Source organism: Suricata suricatta, chromosome 4, assembly GCF_006229205.1.
Source record: "Suricata suricatta isolate VVHF042 chromosome 4, meerkat_22Aug2017_6uvM2_HiC, whole genome shotgun sequence".
Lineage (NCBI taxonomy): Eukaryota > Metazoa > Chordata > Mammalia > Carnivora > Herpestidae > Suricata > Suricata suricatta.
In genome coordinates, this window is record NC_043703.1 from 65,143,521 (window position 1) to 65,168,559 (window position 25,039).

General features: G+C 32.6%; 1 protein-coding gene across 1 annotated transcript in view; it reads right to left on the minus strand.

Moving 5' to 3' along the window:
• The window catches only part of NBEA (neurobeachin), a 655,079-nt gene that overhangs the window by 468,149 nt on the left and 161,891 nt on the right, over positions 1 to 25,039 (minus strand). The window contains exons 14-18 of the mRNA XM_029938475.1: positions 20,100 to 20,179; positions 19,319 to 19,381; positions 19,134 to 19,231; positions 15,396 to 15,488; positions 1,293 to 1,401 (exon numbers count right to left, since the gene is read on the minus strand). Of these exons, the coding sequence (XP_029794335.1) occupies positions 1,293 to 1,401; positions 15,396 to 15,488; positions 19,134 to 19,231; positions 19,319 to 19,381; positions 20,100 to 20,179 (443 nt within the window). The remainder of the gene's footprint in view (positions 1 to 1,292; positions 1,402 to 15,395; positions 15,489 to 19,133; positions 19,232 to 19,318; positions 19,382 to 20,099; positions 20,180 to 25,039) is intronic.

A 25,039-nucleotide genomic window follows, 5' to 3' on the forward strand; every position in this document is an offset into this window, starting at 1 on the left:
ATGGGTTCAAGCCCGGCGTCAGGCTCTGTGCTGATAGCTCAGAGCCTGGAGCCTGCTTCAGATTCTGTGTCTCCCTCTCTCTGACCACCCCCTGCTTGCACTGTCTCTCTCTGTCTCTCAAAAATAAATAAAAAGCAAAAAAATAAAAAAAATTAAAAAAAAGGATATTGTTACAAGTGTTTAATCTGTTAGCAGCAATGCAGAATAGTGTCCTTGTATAACAGATAAAATGCTTTGCCATCTAAATCTGTAACAAAATAATTCACACTCCACTGTATTTTCTAAGTGTGAGATCTGAAGTCCACTTTTCTTATTCTGTTATGTACTGGTATTAAAAGTTAGATTCAAAATACCTGTGAGATGTGAAACACTATCAAGTTACTGCACGCCGTGGTAAGAAGTGCACAGAGCAGCACGTGAAGTCTGGCGAGAACATGACAAACTTGCTCTGTTGCACTTACTCAACACTGCTGCTGTGACACAAAAGCAACCACAGGCAGTATGTACAGGAATGAACACAGGGGCGTTCTGACAAAAGTATTTTTGGACACTGAAAACTAATTTTGTATCATATTTATATGTCATATTTTATTTTTCTTTTGCTTATTTTCAACCATGTAAAGACAGAAAAGCAAGCCTTGGCTCCTAGCCACACAAAGGTGGGTGTTAGTAGTCTGCTCATCTTTGTGCTAGAGAAAAGAACCAGGGCTAGTGAAAAGCAGTTGCAGGCTAGTAGAATTAAGGTTTTAAGGTTAACAAAGGGATTGTTATTCATATTTTACTGGTCCTTAAGAAAGAAAAACAGCTATTTTGGAAGGCAGTACATGTATCTCATAGAAAACAAACCCAAGCCATATGGCCATGTGGTAGAAATGAGGAGAAAGGGATCTGTGAATTGAAATGATGAAATCTGCTGCTTCTTGAGATACTGCTTTCACAAATAATTCTAACCTATACTTTACCTCACTATCAACTCTAGGTTAATGTTGGTAGTTGAAAAGGAGACAGAGATAGAAAGAATACATAAGTGTGGTTTATGTCAGGAAAACTGTGCACAAAGTCAATTAGCCAACCCATACTAAAAGAAAAGACCTTGGACCAACATAAAAAGATTGTCAAATTCATGTACGTGGGTATGTTTCAAAATAAAATTTTAGAATGTAAGAATGTGTTTATTTTTTAAAATAAAGATTTTTTGGCTTTTTGATTAATTGACCAACTACTGATCCCAATTACATACAAGGTTTCCACTAAATACATTTTAAATTGTCATCACACATTTTTGTTTTTACCTCATAAAGTGTGTTGTATGTGGTAACAGTCACAGTGTTTGTATGCAACATCAGCCTTTCTCCAAGAAGAGTGAAAAGACTATGAGTATGCATAATTTCCACTTTTCTCCTGGAGAAAAAGGGGGAAAGAAAACAGAATACTATGAAATACATCTGATTATCAAATCACATGACTTTGGGTTTAGAAAGTACAATCTACTAAGCAGATACAGAATCATACAAATAATTATTTTTATTAACTTCCATCTGCAGTAAAATAACTTACAACATAGCTATCATCTAAAGTTCTAAAACACTACTTAAACACTTCTCATAAAATATGTGAAACAAATTATAAATGTTATAAAGACACTGACAGCTATTATTTCCAAATTTTTAATTAACTAGGAGTTATTTTTATCAAGTTTAAAATTATTGGTTTCCCCATATACAGAGACCACAGAATTTTTCAATCTTTTCTGTCTAAATTTAAAGTCTATAAATGTTTATTTATTTATTTTGAGGGGGGGGAGAGGGGGAGAGAGAGAGAGAGAGAGAGAGAGAGAGAGAGAGAGAGAGAGAGAGAGAGGGAGGCAAGGAAAGATTGAATCTGGAGCAGGCTCTTCACTGTTAGTACAGAGCTTGATGCAGGGCTCAAACTCATGACCCATGAGCAGACCTGAGTAGAAATCAAGAGCCAGATGCTTAGCTCATTATTGCTTGTATTTGTGGTTTGCCATTGGATTTAAACCAAGAGAGAGAGAGAGAGAGACAGGGAGAGAACACACAAAAAATTCCTTAGTCACTTGCTATTGGCTCCCCCCACCAATCCATAAACAGAACAGAAGGCTGTACTCAAGGTTGTCTATGACACTTAGTTCTAACTCAGGGAATTGCTATAAGCTTCTTGCTTGTGTCATTTTCTTAGAATTCAAGATCTAGATCTTCTTGACTCTCAACCCAAGGTTCTTCATTTCTTACCTTGATTTGCTATTGTTCCCTGTTCAGATCTGACAACTATGATATAAATTGACTGGGTATTCACCAATTCTTATTCCTTTCTTCTTGAGTCCACAGCTATACTATCAATTTCTGCCTCTTCTACAGTCAGGTGCGACCACTTAACTGTTGTAGCCAGTGGAATGTGAGCAGGAAAGTCATGAACCATTTTCAGGCCTGGCCAACAGAAAAGCATTCATGCATGTCTCCCATGCTCTTTCCCCAAGGCAGAAACACAGGAGCCACGTCATGAAGACAGGGAGGACAAGACGGAAGCAGCAGCCCAGCTCTCTAAATCAGAGCTTGCAAGAAAATCGCCTGCTGCAAAACACCCATTTGGATTTTCAATGAATGAGAAACTACCAGTTTGTTAAGGAACTAAAATTTTGTTTGTCTGCTGCAGCAGCCATGGTTACTTTCATTGATACAGAAATCAAAGAATGAACCATTTATCTGGGTACAACTCACCTGGAAATCCTCTCGTCTAACATCAGCCTCCAAGCTCCAAACTGTCAACAAAAGACACAGAGGCAGCTGTTTCCCCTTACCTAATTCTCCTCAGTCCAGGGAGGGAAACAGCAAAATAACCTACACCCAAGAGGTTAGGCATACATTTGTCTTGTGGCTGTGTTTGCAAAACACTTAAACAAGATTGAAAAAAGGTCAACTGGTCATTAAAAAAAAAATCAGGACTAATGGATTTTATGGGATTATAGAGGGGAAGGCTTTAAATCTCTTCCAATTCAGGCTACACCCAAGATAAGGAGGGCTTAAACTTTCATTTGCTCCCTAATCAAGAAAGAACAAATGCCAAAGTGTATTTCTTAATATATCTCTCTGATACATGAAGCTGGGAAAAGTTATCCAAATTAGGCTATCTGGAATAGCCTAATTAGGAATTTGCAGTAATCTCTTACCTGCACCAGTATAACTTCAGCTACTAAAGAAGTTCATGCCCTCCTGATTATCTTCTACAATGTAAATGTCTACACAGCAGCTATGGTCTAGCCTTTCGTGGGGACTTGAAGAAGGCTCTGCATATGCCAGAGAAGAGATGGTCCAGCTGCTTCCTGCAGCTTGCCTTAAAACAACGTTTACCAGTAAGAGTTGCTGCACAGCAGTGAAGAGAGAGCCAAAATCCATGATCTCAGGTAGAGTGTGGGTGAACTGTTCCCAAGGATCCCCACATGATTTTGTTTCCCACAGATTCCCTAATGAAAGACCCAACTCCATGCATTCTGCTCAGAAAGGCTTCAGTAGGGTATATACTAGAGAAACTAACATCTTGAACCTACTTAACTTTAAGACCTAAATAGACTTCAGGCTTCAGTGCCTATTTGCTTTACCCTTTGAATTTTATAGGATTTCTGTCCACTTGGATTAAGAATGTAATCTTTTTTTTAAAAAAAGAGTAACCTTTTAATGTCATACAAATAAAATATTTATTAGCTTACTAAACATTCTAATGAAAACATAATCCAATTTTCTTTTTCACAAAATAAACAAGCCTTTTTTGTTAGACAGTCAAAGAATGCTTCTTGTAACAAACTCAGTATGTTGAAATAAGACAAAGGTTAAAGACCCCATAATTTCTATAACTAAGAGAAAATCATTATAAAGTATCAGTTTACATTCTTCTAGATTAATTTCTATGCATATAAACATAGATGATAAATACAGATGACATCAATATGATGAAAATAATTCTATATAAGGTAATTTATAGTTTTTTTCCTGTTAACCAAAAATATATCCTGTCTTGAATTTTCATTCATTAAATATAAGTTTGTAGTATATACATCCATTCATGACTGTTGACATTTATGCTATTTCCGATTTTTTTTCTACTATGAACAAAACTTTGCCCTTTTAGGTAAATCTTTGATATATATCCATGACTATTTACTTAGAATAAATTCTTATAACTGAACTGATGGGGGTTAAAAGCTTTTATATTTAATTTTATGAGACTGTGCAATTTATTACCTCTAAAAATATGTACATTCATACTTCTGTCATCAAAGTGTAAACACATTTTACCAGCAGCTTCTCTCACCAACATAAACATAAAATTCATACTTTATAAGTATATAATTTAGTAATTATTTGAAAATCTTATAGAGTCATGCAATTATCATCAATTTCCAGTTCCAACATTTTCATCACCCTAAAAAGTGTCTTGTAGTCAATTCCTACTCCCAACACTAGCCCAACATAATCACTAATCTGCACTAAGGACATTTCACATGAAGGAAAACATGTAACACATGCCTTTCTGCATCAGGCCTCCTTTCATTTAGCATAATGATTTTTAGGACTCACTAATGTCATAGTATGCATCAGTAATTTGTTTCCTTTTAACTGTGCACTGGTATTTCATTGTATGGGCATATGATACTTTGTTTATCCATTTACCAATCAATGGAATTTTGGAATATTTCCAGTTTTGAACTATTATGGATAGTGGTATTAAGAACATCCATGCACGAGTCCAGTTGTGGACATTACATGCTGTCATTTCTCCTGAGTAGATACCCAAGCATGGAATTGCCAGGGTATGTGGTAGGAGTTACATTTTTTAAGAAATTAGAAAACTCTTTGGGAATATGGATGGAGCATTTTACATTCCCATCAGCAATGCATGAAAAGTCAGTAAGTTGTTATGTGCCCTGGTTATATGTGTATGTTGTGGATTTATTCAAATCAAACTGTTTTCTATTTCGCTTTGATATTTCTTTGACTTAAGTGTTCCTACTATCGAGCAATTTACCAAACCTCTTTCTACTGTTGATTACTTACTTAATTTTGTTGTGGTCAAAGAAAACACTTTGTTTGATCTCAATTCTTTTAATTTTTATGAAACTTGTTTTATGTTTCATAGCCCAGCCCATAATATATTCTATACTTAAAACACTTTTTAATGTTCTATGAATGTCAATATATTGTTTAATATAATCTTGAATAGGACTGATGAAAACAGGCCTATGTTAACTGAGGATTTCTGTTGTATTTTATACAAAATTCCTAAGTTTTTAGTAGTACAAGGTATTTCAGGATATCGTTTTACCCACTATTTTCCTCCTACAAGTACTTGTATTCACATGTTTAGTCTTTTATTTTCTCTCTCTTTTCTCTCACTTTATATTTTTGGCCTGTGCTTTGGGAACTTTCAGTCCACTAATTTGGATGAACTGGAAAACAAATCATGAGCTAATGAGGCAGAATATCATTTTTGATTCTCTACCTCAATCTTAAATGCTCTTTTTAAAAATAAAATTCAAGGATTCCACCATAGCCCCCATCACTAGTTCTATTTCAGTGAGTACACAGTTTGATAACTCTCTCTTATCTTGTATCTCTGGCTACCAGCCTTTAATGAGTTGCTATCTTTCGTTTTTACATAGCTGAGGTCAGATCTCAGTGCTGTGAATTTTACATGATGGGATCCCTGAAGGTGATGTAAGGCAGAAGACCATGTAAGTACACTGATTTGTTGTATACACTTAGCTTGCTGTTAAGTCCTGGAGCCAGCATTATGGCACTCCAATATTGCTACACTCTCACAAATTCGAGGACAGGGAAGACCCATCATTGGCTTTCTTGTGGTCACTTACATAGAAACCAATGTTAACACTCCTCAGGAGAAAGGGGGGAGCATAGAAGAGAAAAATAAGAGGCAGAGATCTTGGAGAGAAAACTGATCTCTCAAAATTTGCTTTTTAAGTCTTTTTTTTTTTTTAGGCTTCTAACATAATTCTTCAGCTGTTTCTCATTCCCATGGGAGAGAAAACCCTTCACCAGTTGTCTTGTTTTCTCTGCTTCTACCCCAAGTACACATAGGAACCAACATTTGCCTGAAGAAAGCCAAATAGCTTAGACGTTGAAATACATGGGAAGGAAACTTCTTTCCACTTCTCAGACTCCCAGAACCTACATCACTACTTTTTGTTAACAGACAATTGGTTCTGCCAGTAAAACTGGAACAATTTCAACTAGGTGAAAAAGAAAGGATTAAGGTAAACAACTGTCAGGCCTAAAGTCAACACTACAGAGAGCAAGTTGATTCATTGTGAGTGTGATTAACTTGGAGAAATCACCCAGAAGTTACAGGGTTTGAAGTCAGGATGTCAGACAAATATACTTGGTTGAGAATTTTAATTTCCACAATGAACACTCAATAACATAGCTTTTTAAATTTTTATAAGCTAAAATTTTCATAGATGTATTTTATAGTACAGCCGCTTGGGCATTCTGATCATCTATCTGAACCATTTATTAGATTCCATTCCAAGGATAACTATAATCAGACCACTTCCGTGAAAGAACAGTTTAGCTTTCTACTCAAGCATACATCCAAGTTAAGTTTCTCAATTTTACATAGCTTTTTATTTTGGAAACTTAAGATTTACAGAAATGTTGAAAAGATAGTATAAAGAGCACCCATGTATTAGTCAGGCAGCTTCCCCATTATGTTAATATCTTATCTAATCATGATACATATGTCAAAACCAAGAAATCAATATAAGTATAACATTATTAACTAAACTACAGATTTCCATTAATATTTTACCTGTTTTCCCTAATATCCTTTTCTGTTCAGGATACAGTTTAGAACACCACCTTTCATTAAACTCCTCTGCTCTGCAGCAGTTTCCCATTCCTTGTTTTTCATGTCCTTTGACACTTTTGTAGAGTATTGGTCAAGTATTTTGTAGAATATAGTTCAATTTGGGGATGTATAATGCTTTCTCTTGACTAGACTGGGGTTATTATTATTTCTTTTAGAGGAATACCACAGACATGAAGTGCCTTTCTCATATCATATCAGGGAATATGTGATATCAACATGACATAGAACTGCTGATGTTAAACTTAATCAACAGTGAAAATCACTGCCAATTTTCACTACCCTTTGGAAAAAAGCCAGCAAGTCCATCTCACACTCAGGGAGAGAGGATTTACTTAAGTTCCATCTTCAGGAGAAAGGAGAAGCTGTGCATATGTTATTTGGAACAGCCTTCTCAATTTTCATGATGGATGTCAAGCCTATCTCTAGTTCCACTGACAATGGAAGTATACAGATTATCTCACAACCTGTATCCCAGGCACTTGACAGAAATTATGAACTAGGTGTTACAAAGGACCACTGCACCAGAATTCAGTGTAGCTTCATCCATGGACCTAACTCAGATTCACTGACAGACACAAATAAGACCCTGAGTTTGGGTGATATTTCAGTTCTTAACATTTAAAAAAAATTTCTTTTAGGATTTTAGTTATATAAGTTAACCCTTTACAAATATTATTTCCTCTGCCTTAATATTATGTGTTTCATTTGTTTGAAATCTTGAACAATAATTAATAGTAATAATATAGTAGAACTATCTTACTGCTGGTCTAAATGCTACTAGTATTTCATGCTTAAATTTTATTTTAAGATAAATATCTTATTATACCCAGTATACATTCTGCTTTTATCAGAATTACATATTAAATTGTACCTGTTAGCTTTTTGCCAAATATTTAAATCATCATATTGTGATATATTTTTAAATCTACTATATCATTTATCCCTAAAACTCAGTGAAAAAAGCAGTATAGTTTTATTCATGTATCGAGGTAAAACTGAGGCTCAAGGATATTTCCGAAACAATTCAGGAAATGTGTGGCTAAGCCACGATCCAACCCAATGCAGGCCAACTTGAGAGCCAATGAATTACATGTATGTATATGTGTATAATTGGTAATATATACATATATATACCAATTCCCCATTAGGGGCCACAGTTTTTAATATCCTGTTTCTTACATATTGTACTAGACTTTCTTAATGTAATGTAGAAAGTATTAAATATACTTATTTCCTCTTTTTTATACAAAATTAAATCAAATACATACTTCTCTATATCATTTGTTTTTAATCATGTAACAATGTAGTTGTGATATCAATATACTGAGACTTATTAGTTTTGTTTTACAACTGCATGGTATTCTATTTAATGAATGAACCATCATTTTTTAACAAATCACCCATTATAGAAATTTAAGATTTCTCCTAATCCTTACAACTCTAAACAACACAACAATGAATAACTTTAAAGAACCATTATTTCACATGTGTAAAAGATATAAACTGCTGTGTTAAAAAGTATATGTATTTGTAATTTCGTCAGACATTGATCAAAATTACCACTGCATTCCAAGTGGAACTTCACTGATTTAAGTTCCAAGGTGCGAGAATGCTTGCTCTCCCCAACAACCTTGCTAACAAACACAGAATGTGGGATTTCGAGAATTCTGTCAGTCTAATATTTGAAAATGATGTCTTACTTTACTTTCCAGTTATATTTCTCTTACACAAGTAGGGCTCCATTCTTTTCAAATGTTTATATGCCGTGCATATTCTCCTTTATAAACTGACCATTCACTCACATCTTTTTCCTCTTTTTCCATTAGATTGTGTTACCAGTTTTTAGGGAAATTTGCACAAAATTATCATGTGAGATTCTTTTAATTTTCTCAGATTGTATACTAATTATAGAAATTATATTTTATACATTCATATTTTTGTCCTTTCTTGAGTTGCTTAATGATGACCTATTAATTTATGTCATGATTTTTAAAAAATTAGCTTTCATTTAAGTGATTTTCTGTGTCTTGAATCATTAAATTCCTATTTGTCTATTTATTAATTACTTTCTTCCATTATTTGGTTATTCCTTCCCTAACATACATTTTAACTATTTTTCTCTGTATTTCCTTTTCATTCTATGACTATGGTTATTCTTGGAAATACTTCTTTGGCTGTATTTCATAGGTTTTTGAAAGTTGATTTTTTAATTCTGCTATTTATCCTTATAATTGTGGGTTTACTTCTAAATTTTTTGTCCTAATTCACTGATCTATGTGTCTACACTTTATGCCAGTATCATACTGTTTTAATTGCTACCACTTTATTTTTTTGTTAGATGTTTATTTACTTATTTTTCATTTTAAAAATGTTCTATTTTTGAGAGACAGAGTGCAAGCAGGGGAGCAGCAGATAGCGAATGGGACAGAGGATTCAAAATAGGCTCCATGCTGACAGCAGCAAGCCTGATGTGGGGCTTGAACTCATGAACCGCGAGATCATGACCCAAACCAAAGTTGGACGCTCAATTGACAGAGCCACTCAGGCACCCCTATTGATTGACTAATTGACTGAACTGAGAGAGAGAGAGAATGCACATGCATGCACAAGTGGAGAAGGGCCAGAGAGAAAAGGAGGGAGAGAATCCTAAGCAGGCTCTGCATTATCAGCACAGAGCCCATGTGGGGCTTGATCCCATGGACTGTGAGATCATGACCTGAGCCAAAATCAAGAGTTGGATGTTTAACCAACTGAGCCATTTGGGAACCACTAATTATTACCACTTTGTAATATTACCTGAAATCTAAAATATAATACCTCCAGTTTTGTTTGTGTTTTTCAAGACTGCTTTGGCTATTCGAGGTCTTTTGTGGCTCTGTACAAATTTTAGGGTTGTCTGTCCTAGTTCTGTGTAAAATGCTCTGGGTATTTGATAGGGATTGCTTTAAAACTGTAAATTGCATTGGGTCATACAGACATTTAAAAAAATTTTTTTAATGTTTTATTTATTTTTGATACAGAGAGACAGAGCATGAGACGGGGAGGGGCAGAGAGAGAAAGAGACACAGAACCGGAAGCAGGCTCCAGGCTCTGAACTAGCTGTCAGCACAGAGCCTGACGCGGGGCTTGAATCCACGAATGTGAGATCTGACCTGAGCCAAAGTCGGAGGCTTAACCGACTGAGCCACCCAGGCACCCCAACACCAGACATTTTAACATTATTTGTTATTCCAACTCAAAAACATGGAATGTCTTTCTATTTCTTTGTGTATTCTTATATTTTTTCGTTGTGTTTTATAGTTTCATTTTCTTTTTATGCTTATATATTTTTGGGAGGTAGAGAAAGACAGAGCATGAGCTGGAGATAGGCAGAGAGAGAGAGGGAGACACAGAATCTGAAACAGGCTCGTGGCTCTTAGCTGTCAGCACAGAGCCTTACATGGGGTTTGAACCCACAAACTGTGAGATCATGACATGAGCTGAAGTCAGCTGCTTAACCAACTGAGCCACCCAGGCACCCCTTACAGTTTTCAGAGTATAAATCTTTGACCTCTCTTGTTATGTTTATTCCTAGATATTTTATTGTTTTTAGTTCAATTATAAAGGGACTTGTTTTCTCAATTTCACTTTCTGGTGTTTCATTGTTATAGAAATGCAATAGATTTCTGCACAATGATTTTGTAATCTTCAACAAAGAACTGAATATTCAATGGGTCACTGACAACATTTTTTAACAAATGTTAGGAAAACTGGACAGCCACCTGCAAAAGAATGAAACTGGACAGGGGTACTTGAGTGACTCAATTGGGTAAGCATCCAACCTCGGCTCAGATCATGAGCTTGGAGTCTGTGAGTTCGAGCCCCACATCAGGCTCTGTGCTGACAGCTCAGAGCCTAGAGCCTGCTTCAGATTCTGTGTCTCCCTTTCTCTCTGGCCCTCCCCCCACTCATGCTTGGTCTCTGTCTCAAAAATGAATAAATGTTAAAAAAAATTAAAAAAAAAAAGAATGAAACTGGACCAATATCTTTCCCCATACACAAAACACAAATGCAAAACTGATTAAAGATCTAAATGTGAAACCATAAAATTTCTAGAAGAGAGCACAGGCAATATCTCTCACCATTAGCTATAGCAACAGTTTTCTAGATATGCTGTTTCCTGAGGCAAGCCCAAATAAACTACTGGGATCACATCAAAATAAAATGTTTCTGCACAGCAAAGGAAACAATCAACAAAACTAAAAGGCAGCCTACAGAATGAGAGAAGACACTTGCAAATGACATATCTGATAAAGGATTAGTATCCAAAATATATAGAAACTGATATAACCTGATACCAAGAAATAAATAATCCAATTAAAAATGGGCAGACAACATGAATAGACATTTCTCCAAAGAAGACATATAAAAGTCCAACAGACACATGAAAAGATACTCAATACCACTCATTGTCAGAAAAACGTAAGTCAAAACTACAATAACATCACCTCACTAGGGTTGGTGAGAATATGGAGAAAAAGGAACTCTCTTGCACTGCTGATGGGTATGTAATTGGTGCAACCACTATGGAAATCAGCATAGAGGTTCCTCAAAAAATTAAAAATAGAACTATCCAATGATCCAGGAATTGGACTACTGGTTATTTACTCCCAAAAATACAGAAACATAATTCAAATGGATATATGCACCCCTATGTTTACTGCAACATGTATAATAGCCAGTCTACAGAATTAGCCCAGTCCACTGACAGATGAATGGATAAAGAAGATGTGATACAGAAACACAATGGAATATTATTCAGCCATACAAAAGAATGAAATCTTGCCATCTGCAATATGGATAGGGTTACAGAGTAATGTTAAACAAAGTAAGTCAGAGACAAATACTATCTGATCTCACATATGTGGAATTTAAGAAACAAAACAAACAAGCAGAGAAAAAAAAGAGAGACAAACCGAGAAACAGACTCTTAACTATAGAGAATAAACACACAGTTACCAGAGGGGCGATGGGAGAAATAGGGAATGTGGATTAAAGAGTACACTCATGATAAAAAATAAAATAAAATAAAATAAAATAAAATAAAATAAAATAAAAATAAAATAAAATAATAAAATAAAATGATTTTAATAAAATATTAAAAAATTATGCCATTTGTATTTTCTCTTTGACACAAAAGTTGCTTAATAAGCTTTAAATTGCTTGGTAAAAGAAACTGGTTTCTGACATTGTTCCAATTTTCTAATTTTCCTGTATTTTAAATAAAAGACTATTATCTGTTTTGTTTTTATGTTTTGGAATTCTTATTTGATGACTACTATACCATGTCAAATTTTTATAAATGTTCCATAGACTTGAGGTTCTTTTCTTTATTAACATGGTACAGATTTCAAACTATATTAATCAGATTTACCTTATTACTTATACTACTTTCCCCCTGGATTTTTTATGAACCAGGATAGGTGAATTAAACTTTGTTTTAATATTTTAAACTAATGGTAATTGTATTATTTATCCTATAATTTCTTTATTATGAAAGTTTAACCCCTTAACATTATGTATCTTTCTCTATGTTATTTATTGCTTTTCAGCTTGACTTCTAATTTGTCCAATATTAAAATCATGATTCCTGCTTTTTTCATTTGTACAAAATGGTATAACCTTTAGTTATCCTTTAATTTTTAGCCTTTCTAAATAACTTTATTTTTGCATATTTCTTGTAAATAGAGCTGGGTTTTACTACTGTGATCAACTGATTTTTTTTCTTAAAATAGATGATTTACAAGAACTTCTACATTAATTTTTATGGCATATGTTTGGTATATGTCACATTTTACGTACTGCTTCCTAACTTTCATAGATTTTTAAATATTCCATTGCATGTATTATTCTTAGTTTTATTTGTACAGTTCTTTAATATCTTGAAAGCATTATAATAAATATTATCAAGGTTCTTATCTTTGTAACCATAAAGGAATAAGAAGTCCTCTATGTATTTCCCTATTATGAGCAAAGATAAATTTAATATACTTTTAATTTTCATCTCTCCTATGCCATCAAATCTTATTCAATAAGCCTGTATTTCTAGCATTTTATTCATCAGCTTAATGGATATGCTCTGACTCTCTGGTTTTATTCTACTTTCTCTTTCCTCAGTCCTTTCCCAATTCATTGTAAGTGCAGCATTTCTACATTATTAGGCCATATAAAAGTAAATTCTGTTCAGTCACTCTAATTCAAACATCTGTTTTAGTCTTAGTTTTAGTTAGGTTAGTTCAGTGTTCACCAGCAGTACTTACCTAGAGTCTGTCCAGTTATCCTAATTGGCTGAGCTTTGTCGCCAACAGTTTTCTCAATAATTATTCAGAAAAACAATTCCTTGTATGTTTAAAAATTGTTTGGCATCATCCTTTTTACCTAAATGATACTTTGGCTCCCATTTCCTTCACTTAAATATCACAGTTGTCGCTTTATAGTGTTCTATATTAAAATATGTTGTAGAAAAGTCTAAAGGCCGATTCAAATGTTCCCCTTATTTGCACAATTCTGAAAAAGGATTCTTTACTTATATTTAAATGTAATTTTTGTGCTGACCATTCTAGGAAAATTCTCCCTGGTACACAGAATGATCTTTTAAAATGGATGGCAAAATCTTATATTAGGACTTCACTAACTTACAGCTTTAAATATTTGTTTAGTTCCATTGTTCTGTTTTTCATAGTTGGGAACTCAATTTACACCACTACTGGAACTTTCATGCTTTCTATAGCTATCATTTCCTCTCTGATTCTTCTAAACTCTTATATTTCTTTTATTTCTCATGTTATTTGCCTTGTTTTCATTTTTATCTTCTTTGTATCTTACTATAGAAGCCACACAGTTTATCTTCCTTTGAGCTTCTTCTGATTTCATTTTTATTTGTATGGTAGTTTTTTTTTTCAATAAGAATAAAATAGAAACTTTCCTCCAAAGTTCTGTTAGTCCATGATCTAACACTTCTGTTATTCTACCATGTCTTCCAACTTCTTGAAATTCTGCTTAGTAGTACTCTTTCCTCAGAAGTAATTCACTTTTTACTTTTTAAACTTAACAGTAAATTTCTAATCGCAAATATTATGTACTCTATATCAGTATTTTTCCAGTGAGTATTCTTATCTGCTGGTTAGATTTTTTTTCTTTTATGAAATGTTAATATTTTTCATTTATTCTGAGAGAGAGAACGAAAGAAAGAGAGAGAGATTGAGAGACAGAGAGCGAGTACACACACATAAGCCAGAGAGGGGCATATAGAGAAGGAAGGGAGAGAGAAAAGAATTCGAAGGAGGCTCCCTACTGTCAGCACAGAGCCCAAGGTGGGGCTTGATCACAGATGACCTGAGCTGAAACCAAGACTTGAGGCTTAACCAACTAGCCCAGCCACATGTCCCTCTATTGGTTAGTTTTGCTTACATTTTCCACATTTCTATATTTTTCAATATGTCTTCTTAAATATTTTTAAGAGGTTGCATCTAGGGCTAGAATCCTGTAATTTCTCCTAGTCAATTTCTTTTACTTAACCAAAGTTAGATGAACAGTCCTTTTAGTATTAAAAGTACATATGCTTCTCACTCCCAGTATTCAATCAACTAATACAATTATAGCTCCTCATATATGCATAACTCCTTCCTGCAATCCTTTGTTGAACTATTCCCTATATTTATAATATGCTAGTCTCCCTTACTTGACTACCAATTTAGTACCAAAATAAAAATAATTTCTATTCTTCCAGACTACTTACTATGTTAGAGATGTTTTACCTGGATCTTGTGTACTTTTCATCTGTGTTATCAATAAACTTCGAAAATTTAAACACCAACATGAAATGGCAACAGTGAGGCTCTGAGAGGAACCCCATCTAGCAATAGTTAAATGATACTTTCTTGGGCTCAGTTGTATAGAAAATGGATTTTACAAAGAATAACTTTGCACTGGACAACATAACATGAAAAATTCTCATTATATTACCGAGTGACATTAAAAAGTACCTAATTTCTAGGCTTGGGGGAAAAAAGAAATATTCTAGGATCTTCAAAACACAAAAGTAACCAATAGGCCTCAATGTGAGAAAAAAATACAAATAATACAATAATGGCTCAGCATGTCAGCCAAGAGCAGCTCTCATATACACTGTACTCCCTGTGTCAGGAAAGTTTTCATTGAAATCATATCTGTATGTGTTTTATTTGATTTGATGAAATATTTTATTATATCTTAAGATGAATAGTATTTTATTTCAAATAGAAATAAACTATATTACTTATATTGTAAATTTGTTCTATAATCTACTATTAATAAACATACTTTTATAAAACATTTTCACAACTTTTACCATAGGAAGTTATTCTTTTCCACTGTAATAATATTCAAGTTGAATTTCATGTTATGTTAAATATGAAACTAATAAATACAATTTAAATATATATTTTCACAATTAATTATGAAAAACATCAACTTACTTGTGACCTAAATGCTTCAGAAAGTATCCCAGAACCTTCAAAGCTTGAACCCAAATACTTTCACTTTTAGAGGCCAATAATTTGTAGATTACTCTAAAAAAATACAGAAATAAATTACCTTTTAAGCACTCACAAATATTAAAAATGGAAGCACTATATACTTTACAAATAAACCATAAATATAAAAAATATAAAGTACCTTTCAGGATTGAAAATTCTTGGGAAAAATTAAAAATTAGCATATTTTACAAATTTTTCTTTAAACTTTGTCTTCCAATAAATACTCAAACATTTGATGTGATTCGGTGCTTATAAACACTGCCTTCCAGGCCCATTAAAAAACCATTTTTTCTATCTTAAGATACGTGCTTAGTGAAGCCATATTTCCCCCTCTATTAGAACTGCCTCTGACATTTCTACATGATGACCTTTTTTTCCTGTTTATAGCTAATTGGATCATGGATAGATACTTGCCCAATTATTTCTCTTTCCTGAGCATTTGGAATGAGCTCTGAGAAACAATATCTAGTACTTTAGGGGATCCTGAATTAGAAAAGTACTTAAAGCAGAAAGTATAATGCAGTCTTGTTTTGTTCACATGACGAGTCTATACACAAAAGGAAGAACAAAGCAGCCATAAAGGAAGTAGCAGAGAAAGTGAAGTTGTTCCCTTCTAGCTTTCCAATTCCTGCTCTTATCCTAATAAAATTTCTATAACAAACACATTATTATGTTTTTACATTAATTGGTTTGAGAATTTTTCTGTTACTTAGAGCAAAAAAGTCTCTACTAACACATAACCCACCTAACCTAACCTATAGAGTCACTTCAAATACTTATATATAAGAATAGGGCTGTATCTATTATAACATTTATAAATGCCTAAAAATGTTCATCTTTTGTTTTCTGCAAAACATAAAAGTAAATATTTTTTTCTATAAGGTAGTCGTGGGTAATAATAACTATACTCTTTTAAAAAGAGTTTTACAACTTAAGTTCTTTGAAGGTGGCACTGGTGACTATAAAATTAGGATGTGCTTTACAGTGTTAAATTATTTTTAAAAAATAAAATGTCATTTTACATTTTTAAAATGAAGTAATATAGGCTAAACAAAAAATCAGGTATTAGAAGATACAGTACAATTTTTATATTATTTCAGTAACATTAACAAAAGAGAACAAATAAAGCTAGTAACATCTGTTTTGTGTTAAACAATGGTAAGGACTATTAAAAAAGAAAATAATACATTGTTGATATTGCCTCTTATTTGTGTATTACTCAACTGAAGAACAGATTAGGTAACGCTAGAGTTAACTATTTCCTTTAGAAGATGAGTTTTTTTCAAAAGCCTCAAGTTTCTAAATAAATATGTATTTACATCGAAATCTATTTTTAGAACTTTTAAAGATAAAGATCAGAAATGGAAAAAAAAGGAAAAAGAACAAGTATGAGAATAGGAAAGTTATACATTTCAGGAAAAGAACTACTCAGCAAATCATGAGAAAGAACCTTCAACAGAAAAAATAATCTTGAAAACCGAAGAGCTCACAGCCTAAAAATGAGACTAGTCTCAGATACAGAATCAGAAACTCCCACAGAATTTCCATTTTCTAGAAATAACTTCAAACTTAGGGATACCAAAGGCATAAGATCTACTCAGGAGTAACAGAAATTATGATTAGCAAGTGAAACATGGAAACATCCAGGGCCATCATTCATCTGCATTACGTATTACATAGGATTTTCTTCATCACTAGATAAGTGTGCCTTACAAAACAAGAAAACAAACACTGGATTGCAACACAATGAATAGGAAATTTACTGAAAAATCAGTTAATGAATGGACCTGTAATATATTAAGATAATCAGATGAATCTTAATTCATCTGTTTGAGCTTACAATATTGAGCCAGAAAATTGTCTATATTGAGATAAGTACTTAATTATTCTTTTCTTCAAAGATTTTCAGTATTAAAAATACATTTTTAGCTACTCAGCTCAGTGTTGTATTTTACATGGTCTTCGTTAAAACTAGTTTAAATATCACCAGAATTAAGTTAAATTCATTCTTTGTATTCATATCTTAGTGTGTATAAATTATAATTAATGAATATTTCCCCCAGAAAATATTTTACATATAACTGGTACCTACTTTCTAGGATACAGACCATTAAGTATTCTATCGAATAAACCTACTTTTCTCATACTTTTAATCAAAGCCTATATTCACCATATTTTTTTGAAGTGAAAAAAGTGAAGTAGAAATTCGTCCATCTTTGTCATTGTTTTGAACACACTGGTGATATGACACGTTTAGCAGGTGTCAATCATGAACAACCAGACCTCAGTGTTCACTGTGCCTAATCATTCCGTTCATACGATACACTAAATCACTATTTCACTCCCCTAAAGATCTAACCACTTTCCTTTGTAAGATTATATTTTTACCATGTCAAAGCAATGAAAAATTCTATGTCTGTGTTTCATATTAACCAATCCAAGGTTGGTATCATCCACAGGGATGAGGAGGATATTTTCAATTGATTCACTTATCAGTAATATAATAAATAAAGCAGATACTAGGATCTAAGGTCAAGGATACTAACTGTTCAATCTAAATAAATTTAAGAAGAGTACTATAACTATATCATATTATTAAGTTGAACCAAATGAAACTGCCATTATTTAGTAAATAGTTAAGTATCAGCAGTTTCATATAATTTCAACCTCATAGTTAGAAAATATTTGTTGTTTTTAATAATAAATGTGTAATCTTCTTCAAACAGATTAGCAATTCCATGGATTATAAACTCAAAAGTATAAGTGATATCACAAATAGGACATCCACACAGAAATAATGTGATTGCTTCTCTGATGTAGAAAATTGTCATGTGCTGATATAAATGGTCAAATAAAAGATGCACTAATAAAATACCTTGGTAGGTATATTCTTTTTATAACCTGTGGAAGTGCATTGAGTTGCATATGCCATAACTTAGATTTCCTCTTCATTCTAATAAGTCAGATTTTACAAAAATAAAAAAAAAATCCCTAAGGGCCAAGGGACTATTTTTCACTTATCTACATAATTACTTACAATCATTCTAACTATAAAGTTAGTCTTCACCTCTTTTAATTTTGTCCTCTTGTTTCAGTTGCATTGCCACTCTCCTAACCCGTCATCGCTAATACTGGTGAATAAAACAATCTCTCCACTTATTTTGCTACATCAGTTTTATGCCTCTCCAGTTCACTTTCCACACTGCTGTCTATAAACTGAAACAAAATTACAATCTAAGCAAATCAGTTCTCCTTCCAAATTGTTTTATTTCATCACCAATAAAATAAAATCTAAACTTTATATTATGCGCACCTTCCATATCTGTTCACCATTTCTTGAGCCTAAACTCATAAAATTTTCTTGTGCTCTCTTTTGCTGAAATATGCCATGCTCTTTTCTCTTCCTGAAATATGTACACTTGTTCTTCCCACTACTTGAAATGTCTTTCCTATAGAAACAACAATTTAATTACTCTTCTTGAGACCCAAGACCCATTCTTGATAAACTTCATCAGATTACTTGAGTATCAGAGAACAATACTAGCTTCTCCACTTATTCCTTTCTTGTATATAACATTTTGCTGTATTTATTCAAAAGTTCCTATAGTAGTGGTTATTTTAGAAAGCAAAAGTGTACTCAACTAAAATCTATTAATAATACTAATATTATAATCATACCTTATTCCATTTCTTTGATCAAATGCTGGAATCATTGAGGCTGGATGTTCTGACATTAAAGCCACTAGTAACTGTAACACATCATGAATATTTTCATCCTGCATAATAAGGATTTCTTTAGTTAATATTTTATTCGAGTTCTTTGAATAAAATAATTAAAACAAGAGACCCAGACCATGTCCTACCTCATGCATGGTAAGTAGGTAATTTAATATACTCTGAAGTTCATCTTCCTTGACCCCTCGATCCTAATTTTAAAAAATGTGTATAATTTAATTTTAAATATAAAATTAAAACTTTAAAGACAGGCATCAATATGTTCATTTTAAAAGAAAATATGAACAATTTAAAAGCAGTGATGGTTTCATTAAAATGTTTAAATACATCATAATTCACAGACTATATTATTTCAAGTTAAATAAGTAAATAGTTGGAAAGTGGTATCTAGTGTTTTAAAGTTGCTGATTTAATTGACCATTACTATCAAGAGTTAGTATATTGTGATAATCTAAACTGTGTTCATATTACTATTACCTAAAAATTTATTCTGTTCTTAAAATAATGCAAATTACTGCAAAACTTTATAGTATCAATTGTATATTTTACCTTTATCTTTTATTTTTCTTTATCTTAATCTTTTAAAAATCCTACTGTGATAAAAGACATAATGTAAGCTTTCTCAAATAGGTATAGAGACCATTTTCTGGAAAAAAACTTCATGTTCATTTCTTATGCATATATGCTCCTTGTCCACTTCTGCTATATCTCTTAGAATGGAAGATTCTCAGTAAAGGATTAACAAAAAGTGAAGTTTAACAAAAGTTAACAGTAAGATTTACTTTAGAATTTTTAAAGCTATTCATAAATTATAGTTACTGCTAATTTTATAAGACTGACTTTAAACTATGCCAAAAATTCCTTTATACTTAATATATTGCAATTCTAAATTATGTAAAATTATTTTACCTTTAGTATGAGCTGTTTCAGAAAAAGTAGCATAAATGCCCGTAAGGATATAATTTCTTTTTGTGATGGCCGGGGACCATCTAGAATAAAACACAAAACAAAAATAAAATCAAAAGGAAAAAAACTTCATAATATTAAATAAATGTAATGCACTTCTGTTAGAACACTATGGATTTAATAGTTGTAGTTATTATAGTATTTGTTAATATTAATGCTATATAATTTTGATTATATCAGAGGATCCAAGCATTAATTTTCAGATTGGGCCATTTCCAATTATTCACCAAATGTCAGATTTGGGGGAATGAATTACTTTTTAAAAAATTATCATATCTTCCACTCATAAGTGCATAATCATCAATTTAATTTACATTAAAAATTTTCCCTATCTTTATTAATAGGTTCTATTTTTCCCCAAATCCAAGTTTTCCTAACATTTCTTTAATCTTCAATTAAACCAACCTTCACTTAAAGACTGTGTCCATTTTACCCAACACATTATTTGACAAAGCACAGAAAAGTGACTTGCTAATGTTTGTTTTGCAGCTCTTTTTTTCCATGCAACCTGAATATACATATTATAGTGGATACTCAATAAATGCTTATGAGTGAATAAATGAATGTGAACAGTTAAAGTACATATTAATTTCATCATAACATCTACATTTCAAAGTAATTAATTACAAATATTTAATTACCAATAAAGGAGAATATTCAATGATATATGTCATACATATAACATATAATTAAATTATACCTTTAACTGTGTAGCCAGAAACATGAAAGTCCTTAAATATCAGCCTTTCTTGAAGCAATGAGGATTTATATAGCTTCTTTTAAGTATTAAAATAAAAATCACTCTATGTATAATTTGTAACATCTTATTCACTCAACATATATTTGAATGCAAATTATTATCAAACAATTCACTCCATCTACTCTTTAGAAGGAAATCTCTTTCTTATTTCCCGGACTGTCCTCTACACATTTTTTGCCCCCCTGTTGCCAACAGTGTACAAGCTATCCTTTTCTTCCTAGTGAATATTTAGTGTTAATTTATTTTAAATCTTTTTCATGGTGAAATATAGCACACATATAGAAAATGTAAGTATACACCTTAATGAATTAGTACAAAATGAATACCTGTATAACCACTCTTTAGGTAAAGATACTGAACACCAACAGCAACCTGGCAAAAAAAGCCAGTAACAACTGGTGTGCAGGTAAAGGGACCACACAGAATGGAGGGGTGAGGTCCTGACTTAAATCAGATTAAACAATTGCAGATTTCTGACTTTTATGGTGTAAATATTCCCATCATGACTGAATTCAAGATTAATCTACCAACAGATTAAAATGAGGTCGTAAAATCCCTGAATATTTAGCAACTGGCTGCACAGCAGCCTGGTCCAGTGTATTAAAGTCCTCACCCCAGGCCAGTCCTCAGCTCTGAGCCACATCTTGATCATATCCTCCATCCCATCCCACTAGAGACAGCCATTATCTTAGTAATAATTTCCTTACTTCCATTTAATGAAATTAGGCAAGTATTATTATCTTAATGTATCCACTGTTTCCTTTTTTATTATAAGGATAAGAATAATAATAGGGTTTATGTCATAGGATATTTTATAATGGATAAATAGATCAACATATGCGAAAGAATCAGAATAGTCCCTGGTCCATTTTAATTGTAAAAACTCAAAAAATGTTAGCTATAATTACTATTGTCACATATTGTACAATGTAAAGAACATGTAGCAGAAAAAAAATATATATGTGGGAATTTTAAGAATATATATGATATGAATCCATATTTTACAAAATAAACAGATATATCTTATAAATATAAAATTGAGTGACATAACAAATTACAAATGACACCATTTATATAAAATAAAGAAGTTAAACAATCAATTGGTTAGGACTATATACATAAATAGCAAAGTGGTAAAGCACAAGCAAAAAAATAATAAGCACTCAAGTAAGGAAAAGGCATAAAAAACATAAAACATAAAAATTGAGGATGGGATTATCTCTATGGCTAGGAACAGGAAGAAGATGTGACCAAAGATAGGGACACACAGGTTTCTGGTAATGTTCTATTTCTTAAGCTTGGTGAGCTGTATGAGGTTTACTACATATTTACATATTTTCATTTATGATGTATTCAAAACCACAAAAATTATGAAACACCCCTAATTTGAAGCACCTACATATAGACATGTATAAGTCTGTGTTTATATGAGCATAGAAAAAGAGGGCAGAAGAATATACGAGACTGGTGATACTGGTTCCTTGGGAGAATAGTGAGTTCTTATTTATAAACCTCTGTATGATTTCATTTGCTAACTGAAACATGCATTGCTATGATATTGGTTAATATAAATTTTATAGTGAACCTGATATAATAATAATTTAAGAGACAAAAGTATAAAGTAAGAGTCAAAGCAAAAAAGTTCTAGTTCTCAAGTCAGAGTCTACACGTGAATTAGTTCTATGAAAAGCTAACATAGTACAAATTAGAGTATCATTAAGGAAAGCATTTGACTTCAAAATGGTATCGAAAAAAGTTATTTAGATAGCTATGTTTCAAGTCAGAACCTCATATTTCATTAAATATCAAAATTAATTTCAGATTGATTAAAAATAAATAAAAAGATTCATTAAAAATAATAAAATTATAAAGAAAAAGAAATTCTCTTCTACTTTCTTGTCACTTTTTAAAAAATTTATTTATTTGGTTTCTTCCCTCCCGTCTCCTTAAGGTAGTCAGAGCCAGCCAGGTTCAGGGGAAGCCACGGAGGTCAAGGGGACACCAGAGACTGGCAGGCCTTTAGGGTCATGGCGAGGAGACAACATGAGTCAAGAGTGTGGTCAGCAGTAAATAAACAATCAGGGCTAAGGAGGTGACAAGGACCATCCAGAGTTAGAGGTGAGGAGATGGTCAGAGCTGATTGGCAATGTCAAAGTGTCAAGTGATGGTGTATGTGTCACTTGTTTCTTTCATAAAGTAGAATAAGCAAATATATAAATAAAGGTAATCTAAGCCAGATTTTTCAGTATTGAAGGAAAAAAACCTATAAATATAATAAGTTTGAGACTACAGTGAATCATGTGGTTTTAAATTAGAATTGAAGGTATCCATGTATAAACTTCTATTTCCTACATCCACAAAGAATGCCTAGAAGCAATGACGCTCAAAGAGCAATAAGCAAAATAAGCACAACTAACATCCAAATCTTGATTTCTGAAGCCATATCCACTGAGCAAACCAGGGCTCCTTGGAGAAATATGTGATTCCAGGACTGGGATAAGTATAACATGAACCAAAAATATCTTGTGGTAGAGAGCCAGGACTGAAAAATTATGGACATCTGTCATAAAGACCCAAGAACTCAGGTGAAGGTCACCTACTAGCCAAATCTGCAACAATTTAACATCAAATAAATAATGATACAGCCCAGGGTATAGTCTCTGAGCTAAATCTGTTAAAACTCAAAAATTTAACAAACCATATCTATTCATTTACATACTGTCTATGGTTGTTTTTGCTATAAGCTGGCAGAGTTGACTACTTGCAAGAGAGACCATAAGGTTTCCTAAGCCTAAACTATTTTTGTGCAGCCCCTTACAAAGAAAGTATGCCAACTATTCATATAATACACTGAAGAAAATAAAAATTCCATGAAATATTTGCTGATATAAAATGAATAATTGGAAGAAACAAAGCAAGTTCCTCCTTACAAATTAATAAATGGCTTAGAAAATACTGTCATTTAGAAGCAATCACAATAAAGATCAATTATGACAAGAATTACTGATGAAGTAAAACCAGTAAATGAAGGTTTGTTGAAGAACAGGATATTTACATAGTCTCAATTTATTTCTCCCCCAAACACTTATTATTCCAAAGAGAAAGTAGTAACTTTATAATAAAGAATTCTGGTAGACACCACATTAATCAAATGATCAAAACTAACATCTCCAGTAATAAGACAACTGAACATCACATGCCTCTTGACGTGAAACAACATGTCAGAACTGGTGTGACTTGTATGCGATTGCGTCTAAAAGTGAAAAACCAGAATCATCAAGAGCAAGTATCAAATCCAAATTAAGGAACATTCTAAAAAGTAATTTGCTTCTCTTCTTCAAAAATGTGAAGGTCATGGAAGACAAAGAAATGCTAAAAATAACTATTCTATCTTGAAGAATATTAAAGTGACAAGCCAACTTAAATGCATATGTGAGTCTCAACTTGGATTAAGAGAAAAAAAATTTTTTTTCTAACAAGGGTATTATTGGAATAATTGGTGAAATTTGAATGTGATCTTTGGATTAGATGATAGCATTGTATTAATGTTAATTACCTGGATTTAAATAGTTGTCCTTGGTTACCTAAGAGTGTCTTTTAGGAAATAAACAGCAAAATATTTAAGGTAAGAGGTATCACATCGACAATGTATTCTCAGTTGATTTAGAAAAACATACTTGCACCTATATGTATGATTATACTTCTATAAAATGGAGAATGATAAAGTTTATGTGGTAAAATATTAAATATTGGGAAACATGGTAGAATTTTAGTAATTCTTTATATACTTCTTGCAACATTTCTATAAATTAGAAATTGGTTTTCTGAAGCAGAAACGAATACGTGTGAATACATGGTGTGCCTGGAGAAAACTGTCAGGCTGCAGTGTTAGAGAACAAGGGTGCTCGGTCACATGGGCACGGCCACATTTTAGTTCTAGCACTGAAAGTTGTACCAACTTTCAGCTTCTTAACATACAAAATAATAGTGATACCAACTACACAGCTATATATATAGTTCTATGCATATGTGTAAACTTGCCTATGTTACACACAAATGATTAAACAAAACAGATGGAATGCCTAGCAGAGATTCAAACTCATGATGAACATCTAGTAAATTT